General features: G+C 37.0%; 1 protein-coding gene and 1 long non-coding RNA gene across 3 annotated transcripts in view; both read left to right on the plus strand.

Moving 5' to 3' along the window:
- The window catches only part of LOC105226386 (mucin-5AC), a 46,795-nt gene extending 35,878 nt beyond the window's left edge, over positions 1 to 10,917 (plus strand). For both annotated transcript variants that reach the window (XM_011205244.4, XM_049450361.1), the window contains exons 3-4: positions 5,424 to 7,928; positions 7,997 to 10,917. In XM_011205244.4, the coding sequence (XP_011203546.2) occupies positions 5,451 to 7,928; positions 7,997 to 10,183 (4,665 nt within the window). In that variant the 5' untranslated portion in view covers positions 5,424 to 5,450 and the 3' untranslated portion in view covers positions 10,184 to 10,917. The remainder of the gene's footprint in view (positions 1 to 5,423; positions 7,929 to 7,996) is intronic.
- A 3,357-nt stretch (positions 10,918 to 14,274) lies between these two features.
- On the plus strand, positions 14,275 to 16,061 carry LOC125776833 (uncharacterized). Its single transcript, XR_007422011.1, has 2 exons — positions 14,275 to 14,961; positions 15,897 to 16,061. It is a non-coding gene; the product is annotated as an uncharacterized LOC125776833 (long non-coding RNA).
- The last annotated feature ends 2,928 nt before the right edge of the window (positions 16,062 to 18,989 follow it).

Consider the following 18,989-nt stretch of genomic DNA (forward strand, 5'->3'; position numbering starts at 1 on the left):
CTTCAGCTCCTTCAGTCAATTTTGTTTCCTGACGATTTCCAAGCATCGTATCCTTCACTTTTTCATACATATGTATGAGTGCATGTATTGCCAGACATCTATAATAAATGAGCAGCTGTCAGGTGTTGAAGTAAAAGATGATATTTTACAAAATTGCACATGCTTTCGAATGTTGTGTGTATATACTTAATCTAATCCCAGCGGTGTTGTATTTTTGTAATAAAATAGAAATTAATTTTATTTTGTTAAGCTTAGCACATTCTCAGCTCGAACTTGGAGAAAGCATTCGAAATATGTAAACACAAATATTTCATAATCATATTTTCATAATTAAGGATATACTAGTTCTACCTGCCACTTTGCTGAAACTTTGTAAAATATTTTGGGCTGCTGTTCGTTTAGAAGTCTTCTTTACATGTTCTTATTTATAGATACAAACATTTAAAGTCTAAACACCCAAAGATCTGTGCCTATTGTTTCCAAGGGTAACAAAATGAAACTACAAATTCATTGAACTAAGTCTGGTATACGAGTATACTCTGACTTTGATAAAAACAAAAAAATATTAATATAAAGTGACAGTTATATTATGGTATGCGTCACAATTTCAGCATATATTTATTTTTATTTTTTTGTATATTATTTCCGAGCAGTTCTTCATACAGCTCATTGCTTTGTTTCGAAAAAATCTAATACAAAGATTCGTTAAGAATAAATTATATCAACTTCCCAGCAAATATCTGGCAAAGAATGTAAGTAGATTAACAGTCATGCACAATTTTGTACTCCGTAACATTTTTTTCTGGCCTTATCAACAATTCTCATTTAACAAAGCAACATCAATACATGCACACATACCAACGCATACTTCTAACAACAACAACAACAACAACAAGAAACAACTCCAAACCGGCAATTATGCCACTTAAGGCCAGATCAACTCACTGCACATGTTTTGCCGAGAAAATCGTAACAACCAGTTGCGTTGGCATACTAACTGACTATTTAACGCTGCTACTGTGACTTGGGATGGCGACTATTTGCACAGACTACCAAATTTAGAGCAGAAAAATTACGCTGTAATGTAGTCTAATGTAGTCTACTTGCAGAGCGCTAAATAAAGCGAAGAATATGTATTGGTGAGTGAGTGAATACGCATGTTCGTGTGTGTGCGTGTTTGTGTAAAGGGGGGGCGTGTCTCCGCGACAAAGTAATAAAACTGTTTAATCGTTCGATGCATTAATTGAAAGTGACACGACTGCAATTGCTGTTAGCACCATAAACGAAAAAACAAAATTACGAAAATAAATTCAAAAGACTTAAGCCACAAACTCGGCTGGTGAAAATCGAACGCTAAGACGTTTCGATTTATGAATGTGGTGGATGAATAGAAATATAAACATTTTCATAAAATTTTCGGTGCTTATAGCCTTGCTATACACTGGAGTTTAATATTTTGCAATTACTTTGTGAGTAGAGATATTCATTTGCTTTTAAAAATATCTATGTTTTGTTTATTTATTTTTTTATACAAATATATTTTTTACCATACATAAATAGTTAGAAATTTTTAAAAATAATAATGAATAGTAAAAAAGTTATATATATATTTTTTTTTTTGCAAAATTTTTAAAAATAATAATGAATAGTTTAAAAGTTATATATATGTATATATATTTTTTCGAAAAAAAATATAACCAAAATATTGAAACCTGCCTCTTCCAAAAAATTTTCAAATCCACACACTAATCAGCCGATTTGCTCTCTCCCAAGCTTCCACAATATTTCTACGCCTTAAGAAATTATATTTTCTTTATTTCTCTACAATTCACCGTTGCTTATTTCCCCACTACTCAGTAATTAAATTTTAATTACAACTATTTCTTCGATATAATATATTTTCGGATTACTACTATTACTTATAATTACTTCCAACTACTTTCATATAATCACACACACACACACATATACGTAGAAATTATGGCTCATTTGTAACTGTAAGCGATACAATCTTTCAATTTCATTTTCTACTCGTCACCTGTGTGCACTGATTAAATCATCAATACAAAAGTAGCAATCAGCAATGATATCTCGAAGCGCCTTTCTGTTTAGCCACACGTTGTTGCCCAACTTGTCCGCCGCGTATTTGCCTTATGCGCCTTTCCGCGCTTTGCCTGTCAGGTATTGTGAGTTTTTTTTTGCTGCATACAGCTATCTATTGCCGACACACAGGTGAAGCTGTGAATGGAGAGAAGAAAAAACAATCGGAAATAAAATTAATGGTGAAAATTTCATAAGAAAATTTCCAAACAACTTCCAGCTGTTGGTGCGAGATCTTGGCTGTTGGCTGTCACTTTATAATGGTGGTGCAAATTTATGTGTGGACATTAGGGTGTGTCGATGTAAATGTTGAAAATGATAGGAGTTTGCTTGGTTTATTAGCTTAGAGTATATTTTTTAATTTTTTTTTTAAATTTATTTTTTTATATTTACAACAGCTGAGCTTTGAAAAAATTTCTTGCTGATTATTTTTAAAACTCCGTGTACTTAAGTGAGCTTGAAGTACGCGAAGAAATACAGGGTAGGTTATGTTAGCAACGTCAACTTAACGGGATATTCACCTGAACAGCTCATAGCCTCAGTTCCCTGTGTTAACTATAACTTCTATTAAATTGATTCTAAAAACCCTATTAAATCGACGAAGCGCTTTGAGACAATGACAAATTCTTTGAGTCGGCTATTAGAACGAATAAGTAATAAGTCTACGATTACGCCAAGATGAGCTTGGCAAGAAATTTTGTAAATCTTGTACATTCTTCACTAGGCCTAAAGTATCTCGTAGTCGCGCGCAGGCTGGTTGTCAATCATTACCTGTTAAGCGCACGTTTAGTCCAGTGCTTGAACGCAAAATGACAAAGGTGATCCAACTTGTTTCCATTCTGGTGTGTGCTGAGTAAGAGTGCCGCCAAGCAGCCACTTCTGCCAGAAAGACGCTACAGTAGTCCAGTAGACTAAAAGCAAACTTGACTTTGCGTCTAGCCGTCTCTCCTATCCTCGACCCATCCATTAAGAAGATCATTGCGCCTCTTCCCACATATCCCTCATCGATATCTAAGCGGAGAAGCAGGTAGTGGTTCACGTTTTCAGGAATACTTAGATCGACTTTCGCAACAATGTACCTGCCTACCGATGAATTAGAGATTAACCTCCAATTTTTCATGTAGATATTCGATCTTCTAATTTAAATTATGGCCATTAAAGGAAAATAGTTTTTTAAGGATCATATGGTCTAGAAAGAAGCTATAAATTAGTTCCAACTTTGCTTAATTTCCTCTTATGGAGCATTTTCTTGGGATCTGACTTTTGACATGTTTCATTGTCTTGATTCCGAGCCCTCGGGAAACCACTTTTCACCAAGTTTCCACGTATTCAAATATAGATGAATATTTTTGATACTCTGAGTTTATCGTCCTTGCTTGTATTGAACACCGATGGCTCACTTTCATAAAAACGTTTAGACCCTTTACGCTTGCTCAGTACTTTAAACCGATGCTTGATTTGTATAGCCTGAATAGGGCATATTAACTTTGCATTGAGTTTGGCAAAACGAAACGCCCGAAGCCTTAAGACATATATTTAATAACAGGGTTACGAACTGAGTCGATTTAGCTATGTTCGTCTGACTCCATGTTCGTGAACTAGTTGCTCCGTTTTTGGAATATCGATCTGAAATTTGGCTCACGTTCTTGATTTTCCATGAAGCTGCCTGAAGTAGAACCTGTTGGAAAAAGTTATTCTGCGTTATTCGGAAAGACGAAATTATCGACGATTTCAATGTTTTAAACATTAAAAGTGATGCATGAGACAAGTCGCGAATGCGATGACTGTTGATTTGATGAGATATTTCGTCTTATTCTAGTTCACAATCGGACCTACATATAGGCTTCGCTTTTTTAACCAGTCTGAAGAAAGCAGAACTAGCGGATCGGTTGTTGAGGCCAATGATATTGATATCATCGGCGTACGCCAGCAGCTTATAGAAGATTGTACCTGCTCGATTAAGCTCTGCACCTCGTTTGGTATCGAACGGCTCGTAGAGCTCCATCCCGAACGTGACGGAGCTTTTGGTGTTGCTCAATGTTAGATCGTTCCGCAAAAGTATTATCTCGAATACTCCTAAAGCCGACTCATCAGATGATGTCATTGTCCTTGCCTCCGCACCATATAGCAGGACGTGAATCATGAGGGAATTGTATAGTTTGGTCTTCGTTCATCATGAGAAGACTTTTCTTCCCAATTGCCTACTCAGCCTGAAGTAGAACCTGTTGGCAAAAGTTATTTTGCGTTATTCGGAAAGACGAAATTTTCGACGATTTCAAAGATATAAGTGTTAAAAGTGACGTATGAGCCAAGTCGCGAATGCGATGACTATTGGTTTCAGAAGATAAATATTTCGTCTTGTCCTCGTTCAGCCAAAGCGGCATAGAGGAGTTTCGTGCTGTCGAAGACGGCTTTAAAATCAACGAAGAGGTTCTTTCACGGCTCTTCTCCAAGATTTGGTGCATGGTGAAAGTCTAGTCGATAGTAGAATAGTTCTAAACTAATAAGCTCCAATCAGTTGGTTGGAATGTCACTCAAGATCGGTTAGATAATTATTACACCAGTCAATAACAAAAAAAAACGAAGTTTTCCTAGTTAATGGAAATATATGTATATTTTTAATTAACGTAACCATTTATTTTACTTAATTTACTCAATCATTTCAGTCAATAGTTTCAATAGATGACGTTGCAGTCGTATATCTACAGTGCTACCAATCAAATAAAAAAATAATTTTAAGTTTGATTAGAAATACGAAAAGAGTTTTTCCACTACCAAATATAACAACGTACCGCATTCGCTAATATCGCTATTATATTTTTATACATTCTACTATATCTATGTATATACAATATATTATATTTGTACATATATACTATATTAGTTCGTGAAGAAATTAAGAGATCACGTTGCCGCCATTCAGACCAAACCGGCAATTAAATTTAATCACTGTTCGCGTGCGCTTCTTTTATCTTCATTCACCGGCCTTAGCGTGCCTTTGCCTAACCGTTAGCTAGATAACTACACAAAGCTTAAACTGACGGTGGTTTTCCAATTGCGCAAGTGGGTCGTTGCTGTCCAACGCTAATTCATCATATTATGCAATAACAGCGGCGCGTCAATTTAATTGTTGGTGAAAATATTTATTTGCATAATTGAATGGCTGTCTTAGACGCTGACTTTCTTTACTTAATGCTTTTCTATAAGCTTGAGCACGTACATACATATGTATGTCTTTCATTTATACATATATATATTTTATATAAAGTTTAATTCAATTAAAGCGTCATGTCGTTGATTACACCTTTTTTTCTTTCTTTCAGCATCAATCACTACGGTTTTTTTCCGAAATGACTAATTACCATTTATGGCTGGCGCTAGTCATAGCGTTAGTCGCAAGCGTTGGCAATACCACAGCCGCACCGGAAATACCCTCAGCTGATTTACCGTTAGAGGCGCGCAACGGTGGCGACTCCGCTGAAGATGAAGCGCTCATTTCCACCAGCTATGTGTTGCCCAATCAGATCTTCAACGATGGCAAGCCATATTATGCAAGTAAGGATCCCATTTCCGGTCAGTTGGACTTTAGCGCCAAGAAACCAGCCGGTATTGAGACTGCGGTGAATGAGGTGATCGACCCAAAGGAGAAGATTGTACTAAGCAGTAATGCACCGAACATACACGACTATCTGAATTTGCCCGTGAAGTATTCATCGTCGAAATTCGTTTACCCATTGGTGTCGAGCTCGTATGCAAACCTCAAGTATCAGGGTAGCAATAAGAATTACATAACGAATAAAAAACCAACATCGGTGGTGGCGACACCGGTAACACCAGCGCCAAGCCAAAACTATTACACCATACCGACTACGAAGTTAATGGCCGTGCCACCTACAGCGCCGGGTCTGCATAGCAGCAGTGCCCCCACATCGACTGCATCAGCAACAACTACAACTACCACTAGCACAAGTAAAGCTACCACAACCACCACAACAACAACTTCGAAGCAACCCACAACCAGCGTTACGACATCGAATAAACCAAGTAGCACTTCTACTTCGCCTGCCACCACAAGCACATCAACCACAACAACAACCACATCGGCACCGAGCTCACCCAAGTATACGACCTCCACGCGCCGACCGCTGCCAACACTACCATCCAGCGTTTCACAAGCGTTCGATAGCAGCACACGCAAGAAGTTCATACCGACAAAGAAGTATACGCCAACTACAACAACAACTGACAGCGCCACAGCCACAACACCCATGCGGTTCCCAGATCAAGCGCCCGTGAACACCACAAAGACTGCGCCGAAACCAACAACAATCAGCACTACTACGTATACCACGCGCCCACCTATCAGCGCCGGCACTGCAGATTCCTCTTTGTCCACCAGCCAATACGTGCCGAGCACTAAGCAACCCATTCTCTTCACTGAGGGTCCAAATGGCCAGTTGACTTCAGCGTTACCCACACCAGTCGCTACAAATGTGCCGGAACTCAATATCGCCGATGTTTATCAGACCCTCGGTCAAAAGAATATTGAGCAGAAGATCGAGCAGAAACCATCCATGTCGCTTGCTGATATATTCAATAGTTTGGCCGATGAAGAATCGGCTGTAGCTGCCCAAAACCAAGGTAGTCAAGGTTTCGACGCACAAGGCAACTATATGCAGCCTATTTCGCTGTCGAAACCAGCACCGTTTGCTATGCAACAACAGCTTCAATATCAGCAGCAACAACAACAACAGCAGCAGCAACAATATCAGCAGCAACAACAATATCAGCCACAGCAACAACAGCAGCAGTATCAGACACAACAGCAGCAGCAACAGCGTCCACCTCAACAGTCCACACACCCGACATACCCAGCCCATCCCACATTTACCCCACACGGCTCTACACCGCTACCGGGTAGCAGCAATGATCAGAAGGTGGTATCGGGCAGTCAAGAGAATTATAGCGGTGAATATGTTTCGTATCAGGTACAAAAGCCGAATGTGCTGCAATATCGTCCAGCGCCGGGTGCGATCAATAATGTAGTCATCTCACCTGGACAACATTCGGCCTCCTTTGTTTTGGGCAGTCAGCAACAAGTTGGTACAGCAGCGTTCGGCTCGGTAGAGAAGGAGCCATTGTTCTCCAAGGAACCACCGGTACAATATGGTACAGTAATAAGTGAAGATATTAGCGCACTGAAGCGTCCGGGTCAAGTGGCACCCGCACAAGCTGGCACATTCCCACCAGCACAGGGAGCTTCGAACTTCCATCAAAATGGTAACTTTGGCGCCAGCGCCGTTGGTCCCACACCACCGTATGTACAACGTCCACTGGATACAAAAGCACCCACTACCACATATGCCGAAGAACCACCAGCGCCACCTTCACCGTATCAGCAATTGCCACTGATCGGCTCAAACATGCGTCAACGCAAACCACCAAAGCCACTCGCTTTACCGCAGACAGCACCGAAAGGCAGTTATCAACCGGCCGGTCCCACACAAACACCTGCTGGGCAAGCCACAGCATCCACTGAGAATAATAGTGCGCAAGATACGAAGGAATTGCTCGTCTCCACAAACATACGTTTCCCCTCGAACGAAGAACAATCCGATGAGGAACATTCAGTGCCAGTCATAGCTGGACCACCCGCTGGACCACAAGTCAATGGACATGCACAACCGCTGAGTCTTCAGCAACTGCAAAATGCCAATAATGTCGTATTTCCGAAGGCCGGCGAAGATGGTATAAGCAATACCGGCAGCGGTGACATACAGATTCAGAAGCATGAGGTACTCACTATGAACCAGCACAAGCAGAAACTGGTGAGCTTTGTTTTTTAAGTTACGCTTTATATATAAGGAATTATTTTTAATCAATTAAATACTTTCAGAGCTTCCCACCAACCCAACAGGATCAAAATACACCCTCACTGCATATGGAACCACCACCACGCTTCCCAGCAACCATCTCCAATGCCATACCCGAGCACAGCGAGATTCACAAACGTCCCCAGCCTCCGAACCGTCCATTAGGTCCTTCGTCTTCGTTTACTTACAGTGATTACACGCGGAAACCAATTGCCGGTATTACACGCCCGAGTGCAGAACGCCACCTACCAAACATATTGCCACAATTCCGCCCCAACGCCAAAATCTCTACTGGACACCCACCCGCGCAGAACTTCAATCAAGAGCCCGGAAATATACGTATTTCCGGCCAAACTCTCAAACGACCAAACAACTCCCCACAGTTTGCTCACCGTCGGCAGCCCCTCTTGCAGCAGCAGCAACATCGCTATCCGCTTAATCGCGCCGCTGACTTTGGTCCTGGTGCGCCAATGGCAACAGATGCAAATCGTCGTGTTTACCGTTTACCGCCCTATGGTGGTCAAGGTGTTCAGTATCTAGACCGCATGTATCCCAGACGGCCACTGGCTTCACCACAACGTGGTGTAGACAATTATGAAAGACACGCAGCCGCTTCAAACTCCGAAGTTTATAAGACGATTATGGCGCCTGAACGTTTGGCTGCTTTCGAAGAGGAAGACTTGGTCATCAACGACCCATCACAACCAGTTGCAGCCGCACAAGAAGAACAAAGTATTGATAAAGCAAAACTCGAACCGGTTGTAACCTTACAAATGCTTCAGTCTCAGAAGAAACCACTGTCGCTGCCCAGCGATGATACAGGTTCTGGGGAAATTCAAGTCACCGCAGCTTCGGAACAAATAGAGCCCCAACTCGAGGGCACTGCAACACAAAACGGACTCTACCTGGTATATCCTTCCAGAGGTGATAAGGCGAAAACACAGGAAGTCGGTGATATAAAAGATCAATTACCTGCCATTGCACATGTGGAACCACCCACAGGTAGCGACTATCAAAATACACCTTTCTCAGTGGTGCGCGATCAACCGCAGGAGCCCATACTAAAGAACAAGAAACCGCAATCGTTGCAACAACAAACAAAAACACAAATGATCAAAGACAAATTCCCCTATCCGATTGAGAAGCCTGACCCATCCTACTCGGAACTCAATATGCCTATGCATGCTACCGTGGTCGGACCACGTATCATAAATGGTGCGTATGGCGTGGGCATGCCCGACACGCCCATCGCTATTGCTTACAGCCCAACAGAGCCGTCACCGTATCGTCGTGCCGGTGTCAGTGGACCACCGCGTTTTTCGAACGTAAATCTCGCTTCATCTGTCATCAGCGAAATCCGTACAGACACACAAACCGAAGAGGGTCTCAGCAATGACTTTGATACACGTGGTCAGAATTTAGAAAAGAACTTCATGGCACCATTCTATCCGAGCGTAAGTCTTGGCAGTGCGACAAATGCACCATCCAATGGTTGGAATATTCTACCATCCACAACGGAGAAGACAATTTACGAAAAGCATAACATCAATCGCGCCGACGTAGACGAGACCGCACCCGCCGATTTTACGGAAACGACAACCGCGAAGTCTTTCGAGATGGATAGCTTCCAACCAGAGTTGCAGGGTGGCTTCAAACCCATCTATCCACCAGGTTACAAGCTCGAAGAAGAAGAGCATGCGCAGGCGGAACCTGAAGAAGTATTTGTAGGTGAAAATGATAAACCGTTAGCGTTGGCAAGCTATATGCGTTCGGAGAGTCAGGAAGTCGCGGATACAAAAACCAGCGCAGCAACGAGCACCACATCGACATCGTCGACAACGACAACCACCACCAGCACTACAATAAAACCACACACAAGCACTAGTGTAAAGCCCAAAAATACAGCAACACCCATTACGTCCACCACCACCAGCGCCATCAGTACCAGTAATGCGCCGACAAATCTCAACGTCACAATCAGCGCGGACACAACAAAGGCACCCATTACAACAACCACACCAACGAAAAAGAAGAGCACATTCGAAACTAGTCTCGCTGCTTTACTCTTCGGCGACGACGAGGAGTTCGAGAACGCTAGTGAGGCCAGAAAACAACAGCCCCTAACGGCGACGGTTGAGACCAAAGCCGTTAGCGCTGGACCACGTGCGGGTGCACCACGTATGGGTCCACGCAGTCTAAAGTTCAGTTAGATGCATTGAAAGACAGCGTTGCATTCAACACATTCAGCGCCCACAGTCAGACTTAAGTGACAGGTGGACAAATGGCAACTTCTTAGCTTAGTACATTTTTTTTTGTTTTTGTTTGTGGAAATCTAGTTTAGTTTATTGCTTTATGTAATAATTGAATTCACAATTCACTTTAATAATGATTCCCGCATAATTACAGTTACAAAAACATACACACATACAATCTATAACTAATACATATACACATATACTAGACAAAAGGCAATTGCAAAGGCCGAAAAGCAGTTATTCATAAACGCTCAATTAGTGGGTGCGTCAATAGCATTTAGTGTGACTTTTGCGAGTCTGATTCGAAAACCGTAGAGCTGGTGGATTTCGCATTTCACCACTACAAGCAATCCTCACATACACGCCGGGCCTAGCGCAAGCAGTGTGTGTGTGTGTTTGTTTCTTATTGGACTCCCGAATCGTCGAGCTACATTTACTCCTCTTATATATGTATGTATGCGTTCTACAAAGAAAGCAAATCCAATTAAAAAGGAGAAAATAAAGAATTAACTGACAATATTAAAAAAAATATATATATAATATATGTATATTTATATATACTTGTATACTAATTTACAAACGAATTAATGCTCAATGACATTTAAAGTAATTATTAAGTGATTCCCGTTAAATTTAGTGTGGAGTTGAAATAAATAATTTAGTTGTATTTATTGATAATTTATTTATAAAGGCAAAGTGTATTTGATATTTAATGTATTTTATTTATTTTCATGAAGAAATAAATTAAAAAAAAAAATAATAATTAAATGCATAGATTTTATTTTCAATTTTAATGTTTATTATCATATGAAAGAGCATTCTGTGACATTTATTTTTTGAATATTATCTCTTTCAAATGTTGGCCGCGGCTACACCCCAGATGGTTTCTCTGTTGAATCCAATATTCAATGACTCGTTCGAATATTTCTACTGGTGACTGACGAATAACACGCGTGAAGTCTTGCTTCAACTTCAGAATCTAAGCAGGATTGTCTGCATAGACTTTAGACTATACATATCCCCGCCGGTTAAGTCTAACGGTGTGATACTACACGGTCAATTTACCCAAAAAGTGAAATTATCTGCCCACCGAAGTGTTCTCTCAGTAAATCCATGGATTAATGCAATTTGTGGAAAGTGATCACGAGCTTCAATTTTAAGCAACAAAGCATCGGTTATTATGGCATGACGGTCGGTTCTCACCATTCACGGTTACGTTCTCACCGATATCAGTTTTGGACCGATGATTCCACCGACATACAAACCACACCAAACTGTTGTGATTTCTAGATGAAATGGAAACTCTTGAATCTCTTCAGGTTGCTCTTTGTCTCAATTGTGGCAATTTTGCTTTTGTACATAACCATTAAGACAGAATCGCTGAATAAATTTTGACTCGAAAACGTCGGATCTTCTTCAAACTTTTTAAGAGGCCATGGAGCGAAGCGGTCAGTAAGGAGTGGCCGTATTGAGGCGTTTGCGCGAGAACATTTGTGGAAAATTGTGGAAGAACAACTCATGGATTTTAAACCATGATAATGCACCACCGTGTGACTTTTTCTTGTTCTACAAACTGAAATTGCCGCTCCGTCGAATTTCTCCGAAGACTTCAGGCAAAAAAATGGTGGTTACCACTCAGAATTGACCGTCCTACGTTGCTCAAGCGGAACAGTCGCCACATGACCAGTTTTGCCGAAGAAACAGGCGACCATTTGCTTCGAAGTTCTTCTTCCACGAGCAACTTTCGTTGGAATTGGCTCGTCTTGGAAGACCCACACGGTCGATTGCTGTTTTGTTTCGGGCTCATACGCATAGATCTATGATTCGTCACCTGTGACGATCTTATAAACGTCTTCTGAAGCACCGCGATCGTATTTTTTCAGCATTTCTTTACACCAATCCACACGAGCTTTTTTTGAGCGATTGTCAAGTTGTGCGGGATCCAACGAGAACAACGGCCAGGTGTTCATGCAATATCGAACGTATGCAATCTTGTCGTGATAATCCACGTCGAAAGTTGTGAAAAATGATCGCACGAAAATGTTCACGAGTTAATTCCATTTTTTGGCCGAAATGAATTTTTTAATTCCCTGTAAATAAAACAATTCACGATTAAATGACAAAACGTTCTGAGTGATGTTATTGCTAAAAAATGTCAAACTTTCTAATGGAAATGTCAGATTGAACCTGGCAACACTTAGTGTTGCCTATTCCAGAAATATATATAGCCTACGAAGATGTAGATCACAGGGGATCATCGGGCGGTAGTGCATTGACTTCCATTTATAATTCATTTGCAAATACTTCTAATATTACTTCTTCTTTATATTGTACATAAATGCTTCGGGACAAACCTGATGAACCAAATAGCATAAGTTTAACGTAACAAACGAGACTTTAGACGCATATTATTTAATACATACCATCTATAAAAAATCCTATAAAGCCTTACTTTAAAAGCCGAATATCTCGAGTAATATCCAATAGCCATTTTTATAGAAAATAAAATTTCCTACAAATTTGTCATGTACATTTTTTCTATAGCTCTTGTTATTTACGAGATATATACAAAAAATTCGAATTTCGGGAAAAACTCAGGTTTAGAGTCCCGTACTACCTTGCCGGTGTGAGTTACGACTTTGTCGCACTGGGAAATTTTGTAGAGTGAACAATTGTGAGAAATATGCGTCTAAAGTTAAAGCGATGCCATAAAATATCTCTGATTTGTAGGAATTTAAAGGGAATTTTTTTTAGAGTATTTCCAAAGAAATTTCTTGCTGGGACTGAAAAAAATTAATTGTTCAAAAGAAACAAAACACCCTAATATATATATATCTCCATATGTCAATTAGTATGTGTTTGGCACCAGTTTGTTTAGAACGTCAAAAGTTTGTCTAGCAATACTCTACTATGGAAGAAATTTAACAATGAGTTTGCTTTTGCGTTTCTAATGCAGTCATGACTTTGGAACCGTTGAGAATGTTGCATAAGTGTTTTATGGAATCTACTTTTACACAGCATACAAGTACTTGAATAGTTTATAGCATTCAGTGAAGCTCATGAAGACATCAAAAACTTGCCTCATGCGATTACAACGAAAAAGTTTATGAAACAGTGTTTCAAAATATCCGTATTGGTATCAAGAAGAGAGCAAAAAATCTTAATATTGCTTATGGATAGACTCAGCACGTTTTAACACTACTCTTCGGTTATCATTTCGCTGAAACGAACTTATAATATCTTGGTAACTGGACTGCTCATTAGTTTTTAAAACAGATTATCTGCTTGAAGACCATCTCTGTATATTTTTGTTAATGTTTAGCGAAGTTTGCTTTTGATTTCAACTACAGCCAGATTGAGAGGTATCTGACCTAAATGTGATATTAAACTGAGCTTTTCAATTATACTCATTATTTTTCTGTATTATACTTTGACTTATAATTGCTTACTGGTTCGCTCCTACATTCTTTGTTCTGATAGTAATTGCGTTGACATTTTTAATAGTACCTGTAAGTCCATTTCTTGCTTTTCATCGCCGAAAACTGAAACTTCCAAACACAAATTTTAACTTACATATAATCAAAACTTAGTAAAAATAAAAAAAAAATGAGGAAGAGGAAAAGGAAAAAGTGAAGCTAAAAAGTGCCTAAGTTAGCTTTTTAAAATGAATATTGGCACTCTAATTGCATACAGTTTGAATTTCAAAAAGGTTCTATCCTACAAAAAATATTTAGAATATGTATTTAATATTTTTAATAAATATATATCGATTTTATGAAAGAAAAAAATTAATAAATAAAAAAAATTTGGTAAAAAAAAACAATTTTTCTGTCGCTCTTGCTCTTGTATATTTATCGATATTTCTGCTGTCAAAGGTACGAACTCGATTGTAAGCAATAAGTTAAATTGGTAAGCCTAAATGTATGCTATGAAAAAACGAAGTTGCCATAACTGCAGCATGTGATCAAAGCAGTTGAAATTTAGAAAATGTTAAAAGTGACGCGAGGCTAAATTTTAATTAAAACTCGTCAGCATTTAACATTTGACATTATTTTTTATTGTTAATTTTTATTTTATTATATTTTCATTTCATTTAGTTTCATACAATAATTGTTTTGCTTACTTTACTAAATTATTGAAGTAATTAAATACCATTGCTTGCTCAAAACACTTTCCCTCTTAAATTTGGCCTTTCTCAAAACAATAACTTAATGTAGTAAACAGGAGTATATACAGTTACATTTTTTTATGAAATACACTGTAAAAATTTTTTCAAAAATTTGACTTCTCCAAGAATTAAAAAAAATAAGTCCGAATTATTGACGAGTTACAAATTTGTTGGAGTTGCATATAATTATGTCATGTTGCATGATTTGAAATGTTGAAAATCTACATAACGGTACTTAAAATTAACAAAATCGTTTCTTGAAGTGATGTTTACTTTTTACTTATAATTAAATGTATGATTGTTTGGTGAGATAGTTATGTTCGCGTGTGGTGTCTGTGACTTGGCAACGATGAGTTGATGATCTATGTCTATATATGTACATTTAAAAGTGTGATTTTTAACATTATACATATTATTCTTATTTTAAATCAATGCATTAACAGTTTCAAATAAAAATATTATGCTTAAAATAGTCAAATAATTTAAAAATGCTTTATACAGAAATACTTTTTTGGTTTCAAAATCTCGTTCCTGTTGTTCAAAGTTATTTTACATATTGTATAGGGTGATTTTTTAAGAGCTTGATAACTTTTTTTAAAAAAAAAACGCATAAAATTTGCAAAATCTCATCGGTTCTTTATTTGAAACGTTAGATTGGCTCATGACATTTACTTTTTGAAGATAATTTCATTTAAATGTTGACCGCGGCTGCGTCTTAGGTGGTCCATTCGGAAAGTCCAATTTTGGGCAACTTTTTCGAGCATTTCGGCCGGAATAGCCCGAATTTCTTCGGAAATGTTGTCTTCCAAAGCTGGAATAGTTGCTGGCTTATTTCTGTAGACTTTAGACTTGACGTAGCCCCACAAAAAATAGTCTAAAGGCGTTAAATCGCATGATCTTGGTGGCCAACTTACGGGTCCATTTCTTGAGATGAATTGTTGTCCGAAGTTTTCCCTCAAAATGGCCATAGAATCGCGAGCTGTGTGGCATGTAGCGCCATCTTGTTGAAACCACATGTCAACCAAGTTCAGTTCTTCCATTTTTGGCAACAAAAAGTTTGTTAGCATCGAACGATAGCGATCGCCATTCACCGTAACGTTGCGTCCAACAGCATCTTTGAAAAAATACGGTCCAATGATTCCACCAGCGTACAAACCACACCAAACAGTGCATTTTTCGGGATGCATGGGCAGTTCTTGAACGGCTTCTGGTTGCTCTTCACCCCAAATGCGGCAATTTTGCTTATTTACGTAGCCATTCAACCAGAAATGAGCCTCATCGCTGAACAAAATTTGTCGATAAACACATTTCGAACCGAACACTGATTTTGGTAATAAAATTCAATGATTTGCAAGCGTTGCTCGTTAGTAAGTCTATTCATGATGAAATGTCAAAGCATACTGAGCATCTTTCTCTTTGACACCATGTCTGAAATCCCACGTGATCTGTCAAATACTAATGCATGAAAATCCTAACCTCAAAAAAATCACCCGTTATAAGCTGCAATTTCAGCATGTGGCTCAAGAGTTTCGGTTCTCCAAAGATTGACAAAAAATTTCAAAATATTTACATTTTCTTTTTGCTTACATTGCAGTTCATTGATGTGTTTTTATAATATTTTTTGGAGTATTTTTAATTTTTTATTTGAATTTCATTTTTTTTTTATATTTTTAGTAAACTAAAAGAAAATGTAAACAATTATTTGGCGCTTAATTTTCGACCAATATATGGTAGTTCTTCCTACAACCATTCGTATTTTCGAATTTGAAAATATTTCTATAGCGATTTGTTAAAATTACTTAAGTTGACTTATGTTGGAATGAACAACTTGTGTTCTTCTCGTCAACTTTCAACTTTTTCGAAACTCTATATTTCGCTTTATGAATCGAAAACTTCAAATTACATTAAATATTGGGTAGTCGAAAAAGTATTTTCGTATTTCTAATCAAACTTCATTACTCAAATTGACTTTCAAAAGCCGTTAAAGCATCTTCAGCATATTACAAAGATTTATTATTAAATATTAAATTTCATAATAAAAACATGGTATGTGTTTATCAAAATTTTTGGAGTATTTCAGATATTTTTTGAGTTACAGACTTTTAATTCAAGTTTTTTGAACTGACAGGCCAAAAGCGAATAAAATTTTGAGTAAAAGCAATTTTTTTGAAACGCTGCCATTTTGTCAATTTTCGGGTTTTTTCGAACTTGGATTATTATACGGACAATAGCTGCTAATCAAAAAATTTTTGGGCTTAACGGCGGTTTTAGACCGTAAACACTGGACCACCTTTTTGCTGGACCGTCGAAAATCGCGTGAAACTCGAAAAAATATTTAAATTTTCTGTAAAAAAAAAATTATATTCTCTATTAAAAACACTATATCCCTTTTGAAGGTGCAGTCTGAGTTAGTGTGGATGAAAGTTGGGAGATATTCTAATTTTAATAGCGTCAGTTAATACTCGTACATTAAAAATTTGTATGCTTAACCAAGCAAAAATACCAACCTTAAGTACAAAAAGCGTTGCCAGCCGATAAAAAAAATATACAATTTCATCTATAATTCTGATATGCTTAATTAATTGTGGAATGGAAACGTGTTAAAAGTAAACTAGTTATTTAAATATAAGCCAATACGAAACGGCTCTATGCTCTATACTATCTTTCAACTCTGCTCTATTTTCCATAAATTTAGATGAGATCGAAAGGTTATTGAATTAATTTCAGTGCCTAAAAGTAAGTAGATGGCTCTTTTAAGTCGTAAAATATCTTTCTTTAACCAATTTATTCAATTATGCCAGTTTATACGATTTATACCAGTTACGTGTTTAATTCATTACTCTGCAAAATTTTGGAGATGGCTATTTCAAGTCGTAAAACAAATTTCTTCAACCACTTTACTCAATTATGCCAGTTTATACGATTTATACCAGTTACTTGTTCGATTCATCACTGTGCAAAATTTTGGAGACGCCTCTTTCAAGTCGTAAAACAAGTTTCTTTAACCACTTTACTCAATTATGCCAGTTTATACAGATTTATACCAGATTATACCAGTTACTTGTTCGATTCATTCAATATAAAGTAAAAGCTTCGACTCATTTTTCAATTAAAGCTTCAAAGAAAGTCCAAATAATTATGAACGAAAAATATTTTCAATTTTTTTTAAATTATACTTACATAAGTATATACATACAATTTAATGCAAGCTTATGTAGATATGAGTATATGAGATGTCTTAACAAATGCAAAACAACTTTCTTCAAAATTTAAACTTTTCAGCAACACTGTTTTGGCAATGGATTTTCACATATGTACATACACACATGTATGGACATAATACTTAATTTTATAAGAAACAAATAAATAATTATTTTCAAGTTTTGAATTACTACAGTAATAAAAATGTCGCGCTACAGCGCCTTTGAAAAAATGGACGACAATGGTTCATACTATTTTGTAACTATGTATGTCTGTATAATACTAGAGACACATGCTAATAAAGTGGACCTGCTCAATTCAACTACTTATGTGTATGTGTTACAGTTGTAAATGTTTAAATCTTACTTACGCAAAATACAAATACATATTATGTACAAGATTGCACGCGCCGACACTTACAACTAGCTGGACTACTATACAAACGTTTATATGTATGTTTACTATATTTTTATATATTTATTTATATACATATAGTACATAATTGTTTTTTTTTTTTCATTACAGAATCTTGCTTAAAATGGTTTTGAACGTGTGTAATTTATGTGGAAATTTATAAAATAACCTAAAGATGTTCAAAACATTGTTTTCGTGAAAATTTAAACCGTTATTCAATTCGCCAATTTCCATTACAAAGTCTTAGTGTTATTGTAATTAATTTTCCTTATGTGATTTGGTGGAATCAAATGCATTTTGTAAGGCCTTCACTGCTTCATAATTGCAAAACGTTTTCAACCACACATAGTACACCAACGAACAAAGCCATTCATTATTTTATTCTCAATTTTAAGAGATTTTTTTTTTTTTTAATTTTCATATCAAAAACCATTATTTTGTTCTTTTTACTTTAACTTCAGTCTTTACTCATTTCAATTAAATATTTGCTTTAACAATTTTACAAACTTGCAATATTGAAGATATGCGATTTTCTTTGAAAATATGTAATTTGAACGGAAATTGTGAATAAATAAAAAAGAAATAAAAAAAAATATAAAAAAAAATTAAATAAAAAAATAAAAAAAAAAGAATTAAATAAAAAAATAAAAAAAAAGAATTAAATAAAAAATTAAAAAAAGGATTAAATAAAAATATATATATAAATAAAAAATTAAAAAAATAATATATAAATGGAAAAACACAGCTAAATATTAATTTTTCATGAGAATACTATTAAAATAAAAGTTGTTGAATTTTCTTAATTTTTATAACAATATTCAATAATAACAAACAAAAAAGTACCCGGAAATTGTAATAAAAACCCAAAATATTGAATTATTCAACGATATTTATACCAACGATTATTCCATTCCTCGAAACACATTTTTGATAGGCACTTTTTGGAAAGGCATTCAGCGAATTTTGTTTTATCTATTC

This window comes from Bactrocera dorsalis, chromosome 2 (assembly GCF_023373825.1).
Source record: "Bactrocera dorsalis isolate Fly_Bdor chromosome 2, ASM2337382v1, whole genome shotgun sequence".
Classification (NCBI taxonomy): domain Eukaryota; kingdom Metazoa; phylum Arthropoda; class Insecta; order Diptera; family Tephritidae; genus Bactrocera; species Bactrocera dorsalis.